General features: G+C 38.5%; 1 protein-coding gene across 6 annotated transcripts in view; it reads left to right on the plus strand.

The window, feature by feature from the left end:
• Window positions 1–8,525, plus strand: part of LOC133552925 (nesprin-1-like) — a 109,274-nt gene extending 100,749 nt beyond the window's left edge. For all 6 annotated transcript variants that reach the window (XM_061900527.1, XM_061900528.1, XM_061900529.1 and 3 more), the window contains 4 exons: window positions 607–849; window positions 930–1,019; window positions 1,887–1,945; window positions 6,575–8,525. In XM_061900527.1, coding sequence (XP_061756511.1) covers window positions 607–849; window positions 930–1,019; window positions 1,887–1,945; window positions 6,575–6,854 — 672 coding nt within the window. In that variant the 3' untranslated portion in view covers window positions 6,855–8,525. The remainder of the gene's footprint in view (window positions 1–606; window positions 850–929; window positions 1,020–1,886; window positions 1,946–6,574) is intronic.
• Window positions 8,526–9,819: the final 1,294 nt, after the last annotated feature.

A 9,819-nucleotide genomic window follows, 5' to 3' on the forward strand; every position in this document is an offset into this window, starting at 1 on the left:
CAAATGAACATTCCACCCATTAAAATGCCAAATAATGCCTACTTTTCATAATTAATTTCAGGCATACAGTATTCAGAGATTGTACTTATAATATGGTTATGTATAATCTTGTCAAAGCAGCTTCCTGCTGGAAAATGTTTATTGAATTTTGTGAATTTTGCTGGATTTATAGCCGTAGTACACTTTTGCTACTGTAGATAGTGCCATCTACCCACTTTTTATTTAACTTACCATAAAAAGCAATTATTTACACCCTAAAGCAGGGGAAATTCAGTAAATGTGCTGGAATAATGAAAGGGATCTACTGCAGACCCAAACTATTGAGACACACTCCTAAAAAATTAGGTTTTTTTATAAGAAGTTGGACCAGGCTTCTTAGTGCTTCCTACATTTTCCCATCATGTACTTTTTTGGGAACAGTTTGAGGAAGGCCCTTTCCGGAACACATTACATAAAAAGCAAGGGCTGTGCAAGCTTGGATGCAATTGGAGGAGATTTGCACCAAAATCTATTCTAACTGCAAAGCATTCAACTCCATGTTTTCACCCAAATATTTTGTCCATGATGTTTCAGTGCTCAAACATTTATCTTTGTTCTTCTGCGCAGCAAATCAAGCGGGAGCTGCTGGACTCTCAGCAGAAGGTGTCGTCCCTCCAGGAGCTCTCAGCTCAGCTGCTGGTCAGGACGGCAGTGCCCACGCCCACTACTCTCCGTTCCCCTGGCAGCGAGTGTCTGGAGGCCCAGGAGAAGGTGCACGTGATCTGGAACAGGCTGCGCCTGCTCCTGCGGGAGGTCGACTGCGACCTGGAGGGGCTGCAGAGGCGACTGGAGGTTGTGAGCACGCAACAGGTGGGGCACCGTCTCCCTGTGCACACCATCTTGTTGTTGAATGCTACTTTAGCCAACTTGTGGTGTTTTGTTATTTTAAGGATTTCATACCCCGAACTGTTGTCAAATCTGGCATGACTTCTGCTGGTCTTGCATCTGATTCAACAAACATCCAAGCTTGCAGACGATTGGTAATGTTTTTATTAAATATTATTATGATAGCCATATTAGAAGGGCCTAAAAAAAAGTCTATCTGTTGTATCTAACTTTATTTATGCCTATTAATTATGACTAAAAGTATGGATTTTTCTTGTAAAATTACAGCTTTTCCCCCAATACCATATTTCTATTGAAACATTATTTTGATCAAACAAATTTCTATTTAAGTCAAAACGTTATTCATCTTACGTTGCAGCTTGTTGATTTTACAAAACGTTTTTATTTTTTACATTATTGTATATATATATGTATATATACATATATATATTTGTGTAATTCACATAATTATGTGAGTTATATCATCATTGTGAACACTCATAAAAGTCCTCAATCTTTATATTGTTTTCTTCAAACTACAAGACTTTCCTACTTGCGTTTGAGGAAAGTTTCCTGTTATCTACTATCCCCCCCTAAAGTCACATTGTAATCGTAGATGAAATTGTTTTACTCTAATGCTCCTTTATATAATACAACACTGTCTTCTCTCCCATCAAATTTCATACATCTTAATATTTTAGCACTAAAGTGTCTCCTGAATACTTCCTTGTAGCGTGCCCTGCTTTTTTGATATGCTGCTTTTCAGCATGTTGATCCTCAAGGAAACCTGGCTTTTCATAAAATTTTTAATCAAAAATCCTACTCTATTTTTGTCATTTTTAGAGGTTGGGAAGCCAGCTTTCTTGCGTGCTCCAATCGGACACATCATTGATTACGTTGCTGCTTTGTTGATGAATATTTCCCTCCAGCAACCTTTTAGTTATTTTATGTCTTCATTTGCCTCTTGACTGAAACATTTCTTTTCTTTCTTTTTACCATTCCCTGCTCATTACGCCGTTCAGCCTCGAGGCAAAAGTAGTCAGGCCCACCCTGGACCCACTGAGAGCGACCCCCGCCACAGGTACCTCACCCTCCCTTTTGGACAGCTAGAAAGATGAATGGGATCATGGAACCGAATCTGAACTAAAAGGGGGAATATTTGATCTAAGCGTGTGAAAGATGATGTTCCATGATCCCTCACCTGTTCTTGAGGTCATGTGACCAGCTCTTTAAAAGGAGCAGGGTCACATCAAGCTGTTCTTTTTTTCTTTAGATGTTTTGTGTCACTGCTTCACCTTGATCAGCTGCTGCTTCTCTTATAACATTGTAATACTGTGTTTGCCAGTAGATGGCCGTAGCCTGTTTCAGCCTACAATGTTTCTCCAGACACTAAGTGCTGCTTGTGCTTGTAAAACAAAACAAAACTTGGCATTGAACTCTCACACACGCTTTCCTCCCACTGACTCGTTCATGTGTGTGTGTGTGTGTGTGTGTGTGTGTGTGTGTGTGTGTGTGTGCTTGGAGGTTGACGTCATTGGTTTGTGTATGTACCAGTGTGTGTGTGTGTCTGCTGGTCATGTGTCGTATTTGATTGTGAGTCTCCTGTGTGCGATTGGATGTGTTTTGCATTTTTTACGTTTCCCCCAACTCTTTGCCCAGACATGCTGTTGTCAATGTGTTTGGACACCAAGCTGATACTAACATATAAAATAAGTATCTTTAAAATGACTACAATTTATATTTAAAACAAATCTCAATTTTGCACTGAGATTTTGTGTCCAAAATAATAAACTAATAACATTACAGTATTACTATTACAATCACAATGTTAACAAACACAAAATCCATATTTTGCATTAAGATTCGGCCAAAATTATATCATAGTTACAATTATTATGGTAAATACACCTATTGGTGATACTTGGACACATAATCAGTGATAAACCCGAAGTCACAAGGTGTTTTGTGTCTTTAATCATCTGAGACCCCCCTGATCAGAGCGATGATAATACATTTTTAAAAAATGTATAATACATTATAATACAGAAATTAGCTTTTGTCTCGGTTCATTTCCTTTATTGATTTTTTTTTTTTAATCCACATGTATCTTTACATTCTTTGTCAAAATACTATAAAATGATAACATTATTACTATTATTAAAAATACACTTTGGACACTTGTATGATTTTTTTTTTTTTAGAGATGTCCGATAGAGGCTTTTTTGCAGATATCCGATATTCCGATATTGTCCAACTCTTAATTACCGATTCCGATATCAACCGATACCGGTATATACAGTTGTGGAATTAACACATTATTATGCCTAATTTTGTTGTGCTGCCCCGCTGGGTGCATTAAACAATGTAACAAGGTTTACCAAAATAACTTCAACTCAAGTTATGGAAAAAGTGCCAACATGGCACTGCCATATTTATTATTGAAGTCACAAAGTGCATTATTTTTTTTAATATGCCTCAAAACAGCAGTGTGGAATTTGGGACATGCTCTCCCTGAGATAATCCTGATACCCTATGGGAAATACTATACTTCTGACTCTTACGAAGTGCAATATTTTTTTTTTAAACATGCCTCAAAACAACAGCTACAAAAACAATGAAGGCACACAGCTTCAGTCCAGAGTATACTAAAGTAATAAAGTACACAATAACATAGTCTTCCTTTGGTGCAAGACTGCGTGGTATATACTGTAAAACAGGAAATTATAAACTGCGCTCAATCTGCCCTGCTCTAACAATTTGTATGAGTAACACAAATGTGCTGCAAGCTAGTGGTGAGTGCTTGAAGTGGCCTAGCAGCCAGCCAGAGCTTCTGAAATGATGCGTTGAGACAGGGCAGCTCCGCTCACTGCAAGCTGCAAAGTGTGCGCCATGCAGGGCCGACTAGCCACACCAAACTCCAGCGTAGCTTTTGCCATATTGCGTGGGCTTTCGCCTTGGGGTGGTTTTTGTTGTAATTTTTTTTTTGTCGGCCGAGTCTTTAAACTACAACTGTGTGGTGCTACTTTTTTTCGCTGCTTGCTTTTCATCCATCTTCCGCTTGTATTCATCGTGTATCTCCTTATGATTCTTGAAAAGGTGGGAGATCAAATTGCTCGTATAAAAAAAAGACAACTTGGATCCTCCTCGCATAACCAAATTGCTGCAGTCATTTCAAATTGCAAGTTTTTTATCCGTCGGACACACTCTAAAATAATCCCAAACCATAAACATGGGGTCGTTAGTCAGTCACAGAGTGAGCTCGCTTGTTAGCCATGGCTACAGCACCGGCAACAACACACTCTTGTTGTTGTTATGCTGCGCGTTGTGGTTTGATGAAGTCATCAAGCGTCGCCAATAAAGCTCTCATGCTGCAGTCATGCTGCAACTCCTGTGTTGTGTGTGAGAGAGGGGAGAGAGGAGGGGCTGCTGACTGGGAGACGCAACTGCTTCTCCCTAAGTCCGTGTTTTGCCAGATATGTACCGCTCCCTACAGCTGCGTTTTAAAAAGTCATCAATTTTACTTTTTGAAACCGATAATTTACGATATTACATTTTAAAGCATTTATCGGACATTTGTAATTTATTTTAATAATCCAGATTTTATATTAGGATTTTAAAGCTGTATTATTTTTGTGCCAAAAGTAATACTACACTGTTATCCAGATTTGTGGTATTTCATTCACTCTGACTAAGATTTTTTCTAAAATATATATAAAACAAATTGTTTGTAAAACATACAAATCCCCTTTATGCATTTCAACATGTTGGCCGCAAGATCAACTGCACTTACACAAAAATGCTAATTTTTAAATGTATATTAATAGTGGTACTGTATTAGTATAATAATTACACTGGGAGCCGTTAGATTTTGTGCCTAAATAAAAATAACCACTATCATAGAAACAGGCCTCAATAGTTTCAAAGTACAATTAAAGTTCAATTTAATAGATATTCCATATTATACAAACCCCGTTTCCATATGAGTTGGGAAATTGTGTTGGATGTAAATATAAACGGAATACAAGGATTTGTAAATCATTTTCAACCCATATTCAATTGAATGCACTACAAAGACAAAATATTTGATGTTCAAACTCATAAACTTTTTTTTTTTTGCAAATAATAATTAATTTAGAATTTCATGGCTGCAACACGTGCCAAAGTAGTTGGGAAAGGGCATGTTCACCACTGTGTTACATCACCTTTTCTTTTAACAACACTCAATAAACGTTTGGGAACTGAGAAAACTAATTGTTAAAGCTTTGAAAGTGGTATTCTTTACCATTCTTGCTTGATGTACAGCTTAAGTTGTTCAACAGTCCGGGGTCTTGTTGTCGTATTTTACGCTTCATAATGCGCCACACATTTTCGACGGGAGACATGTGTGGACTGCAGGTGGGCCAGGAAAGTACCCGCACTCTTTTACTACGAAGCCACGCTGTTGTAACACGTGGCTTTGCATTGTTTTGCTGAAATAAGGAGGGGCGTCCATGATAACGTTGCTTGGGTGACAACATATGTTGCTCCAAAACCTGTATGGACCATTCAGCATTAATGGTGCCTTCACAGATGTGTAAGTTACCCATGCCTTGGGCACTAATGCACCCCCATACCATCACAGATGCTGGCTTTTGAACTTTGCACCTATAACAATCCGAATGGTTATTTTCTTCTTTGTTCTGGAGGACACCACGTCCTCTGTTTCCAAATATAATTTGAAATGTGGACTCGTCAGACCACTTTTCCACTTTGCATCAGTCCATCTTAGATGAGCTGAAGCCGGCGGTGTTCCTCTGTGTTGTTGATGAATGGCATTCGTTTTGCATAGTAGAGTTTTAACTTGCATTTACAGATTTAGCGACCAACTGTAGTTATTGACAGTGGTTTTCTGAATTGTTCCTGAGCCCATGCGGTGATATCCTTTACACACTGATGTCGGTTTTTAATGCAGTACCGCCTGAGAGATCAAAGGTCCGTAATATCATCGCTTACGTGCAGGGATTTCTCCCGATTCTCTGAATTTGATCATTTTATGGACCGTAGATGTTAAAATCCCTAAATTCCTTGCAATAGCTCGTTGAGAAATGTTGTTCTAAAACTTTTCGACAATTTGTAAGCAAATTGGTTACCCTCATCCCATCCTTGTTTGTGAATTACTCAGCATTTTTTGGGAAGCTGCTTTTATACCCAATCATGGCACCCAACTGTTCCCAATTAGCCTGCACACCTGTGGGATGTTCCAAATAGGTGTTTGATGAGCATTCCTTAACTTTATCAGTATTTATTGCCACCTTTCCGAACTTCTTTGTCACTTGTTGCTGGCATCAAATTCTTAAGCTAATGATTATTTGCACACAAAAAATTTTTTTTATTAGTTTGAACATCAAATATGTTGTCTTTGTAGCATATTCAACTGAATATGGGTTGAAAATGATTTGCAAATCATTGTATTCCGTTTATATTTACATCTAACATAATTTCCCAACTCATATGGAAACGGGGTTTGTACTCTCTGTCCAAATAATGCAGCTCTTTTATTGAATTTCAGTTGTACCTAACGTTGTTTTGCGACGTGCACATTAGTCCTCCAAATGTATTTTGATGAGATAAGAATGTTTTGGTGCTTCAATTAAAAGACATTTGACTCGGCACAGTAACGCTTTGCAAATATTTGGCGTATCTGACTCCTTTTGTGTATCCTCCCTCCCAGCCGCAGGAGGTCAGCCGGCGCCGCTGGCTGCGTTTCCTCCCGTTCTGACCTTTTGGACGGCGTCTCCTCGCCATCCTCCTCCTCTTCCTCCAAAGGCCATTCCTTCCTGCATCGTGTCCTGAGAGCTGCGCTCCCCGTGCAGCTGCTCCTCTTGTTCCTCATTGGCCTGGCCTGCCTGGTGCCTATGAGCCAGGAGGACTACAGCTGCCACCACGCCAACAACTTTGCCCGCTCTTTCCATCCCATGCTGCGCTACACAAACGGACCCCCACCTATATAGCTGCTTATCCACCTATATCGCTTCGCCAAGGACTCCTGTGAATGTGCCCTTTTTCACCCTGTGCCCTACAGCCACAAGCTCCGCCCCCTGTTGGGATGCACCATTATGACAAGGAGCCCTTTAATTACTAATGGACCTTTTTAAATATATATTTTTAAATTGTGTTTACCTTAAATATGTATATGAAGGTTTTTTAGTGATATCAATGAGAAAGAACAAAGAACTATTTACAATACACTCACGTTGGGAGCCAAAGTCGTCCACTATTCCCAGTGCTGCTACTATTTATTGAGCGGAATATTATTAGATTGAAAAAAGCTCAAGTTTTTAAGGATATTCGTCCTGAAAAGATTTAACCAATAAACAGCAGAGTTAAAGGGCTACTGAAACCCACTACTACCCACCACGCAGTCTGATAGTTTATATATCAATGATGAAATATTAACATTGCAACACATGCCAATACGGCCTTTTTAGTTTACTAAATTGCAAATTTTAATTTCCCGGGAGTTTCGTCTTGAAAACGTTGTGTAATGATGACGTACGCGCAAGACGTCACGCGTTTTTAGGAAATATGAGCGCTGTGCACACACACAGCTAAAAGTCGTCTGCTTTAACGGCATAATTACACTGTATTCTGGACATCTGTGTTGCTGAATCTTTTGCAATTTGTTCAATTAATATTGGAGAAGTCAAAGTACAAAGATGGAGTTGGGAAGCTTTAGCCTTTAGCCACACAAACACACTGTGATTCCTTGTTTAAAATTCCTGGAGGTGAAACTTTACTATGGATCAGAGCGGTCAAGCGAACATGAATCACGACGGAATGTCAACCAGCAGGTTTCGGTGAGAAAATTGTGGTAAAAAGTCGCTTCTTACCGGATATCAGATGAGCTTGTGCCGTCTATAGCTGCCGTCGACTCCCCTGAGACATTGGCGTCAAGACACCCGTGGACACAATTCCGAATATCAGGTACTATTAAACTCACTAAAACACTAGCAACACAATAGAAAGATAAGGGATTTCCCAGAATTATCCTAGTAAATGTGTCTAAAAACATCTGAATCCGTCTCAATGCAACACGATTGCAATCGCGTTTTCTTTTTCTTTTTCTAGTCCGTCGCTATCGATATCCTCAAACAGGAATCTTTCATCCTCGCTCAAATTAATGGGGAAATTGTTGTTTTCTCGGTCCGAATAGCACTTTTTGTTGGAGGCTCCCATTATAAACAATGTGAAGATGTGAGGAGCCATCAACATGTGACATCATCGTCTGCGACTTCCGGTAGAGGCAGGGCTTTTCTGTTAGCACCGAAAGTTGCGAACTTTATCGTGGATGTTCTCCCCGCCTAAAGCTAAAGCTCGTATTTCTACTGCTTTGATTGTGATAAAGATGTTTTTTCTGTTATATATAATATATACATACTTTTGTTCCTGTTAGAGCATGCACTTGAAAGCCCCTATAGACAAACAATAACTGATTGTGTAGCTGTAGATTTATTAATCGTATTATTAATGTTTGGTTATAAGTATTATTCCGAAGTGATCAAACATCACTACCTTATCTAAACACACTGTGTACAAAAATATGAAAATTGTTAATTTATGTTTGTACAGTTTGCTAATGCTGAATACTCTTTGCATATAATAAAACATGAACCATTTTATAACTCTTTGTGTAAATCCACAACTTGTTAGTGAAACAATTACCAATTGCAGTCAAGAGTTGTAACCTTTCTATTGTCCAAATAACTGGTTGTTTGACTACATTGGTTAGCACAAGAGAGTCAGGAGGTCCGGGCTCGAATCTCCATTTGAACTTCTGTGTGCATTTTGTATGTTTTCCATTATTATCCACATCCCAAACGTTTGATTGGGGACTATACTTTGTTTATATGTGCTCCAAAGTGCTGGGACAGGCTCCAGCTTACCCAGTAAGGAAAGTGAATGAATGTGTACGTCAGGGGTCACCAACGCAGTGCCCGCGGGCACCAGGTAGCCCGTAAGGACCAGATGAGTCACCCTCTGGCCTGTTCTAAAAATAGCTCAAATAGCAGCACTTACCAGTGAGCTGCCTCTATTTTTTACATTTTATTTATTTACTAGCAAGCTGGGGATAGGTTGATTGGCAACACTAAATGGTCCCTAGTGTGTGAATGTGAGTGTGTATGTTGTCTGTCTATCTGTGTTGGCCCTGCGATGAGGTGGCGACTTGTCCAGGGTGTACATCGCCTTCCGCCCGATTGTAGTTGAGATAGGCGCCAGCGCCCCCCGCGACCACAAAAGGGAATAAGCGGTAGGAAATGGATGGATGGATAGATACTAGCAAGCTGGTCTCGCTTTGCTCAACATTTTTAATTCTAAGAGAGACAAAACTCAAATAGAATTTGAAAATCCAAGAAAAAATTCTAAAGACTTGGTCTTCACTTGTTTAAATAAATGCATTTATTTTTTTACTTTGCTTCTTATAACTTTCAGAAAGACAATTTCAGAGAAAAAATACAACCTTAAAAATGATTTTAGGATTTTTAAACACATACCTTTTTACCTTTTAAATTCCTTCCTCTTCTTTCCTGACAATTTAAATCAATGTTCAAGTATTTTTTTATTCTAAAGAATAATAAATACATTCTAATTTAATTCCTAATTTTAGCTTCTGTTTTTTCACGAACAATATTTGTGAAAATATTTCTTCAAACTTAACATGATTAAAATGCAAAAAAATTATTCTGGCAAATCTAGACAATCTGTGGAATCAAATTTGAATCGTATTTCAAAGTGGATTTTAACCTATTCAAAACATGTCATCAAAATTCTAAAATTAATCTTAAGAAAAATGACTAATGATGTTCCATAAATTCTTTTAATTTTTTTAAAAAGATTCGAATTGGCTAGTTTTTCTCTTCTTTTTTTTCAGCTGAATTTTCAATTTTAAAGAGTCGAAATTGAAGATAAATTATGTTT

The sequence above is a fragment of the Nerophis ophidion genome, linkage group LG05 (assembly GCF_033978795.1).
Source record: "Nerophis ophidion isolate RoL-2023_Sa linkage group LG05, RoL_Noph_v1.0, whole genome shotgun sequence".
Taxonomy (NCBI): domain Eukaryota; kingdom Metazoa; phylum Chordata; class Actinopteri; order Syngnathiformes; family Syngnathidae; genus Nerophis; species Nerophis ophidion.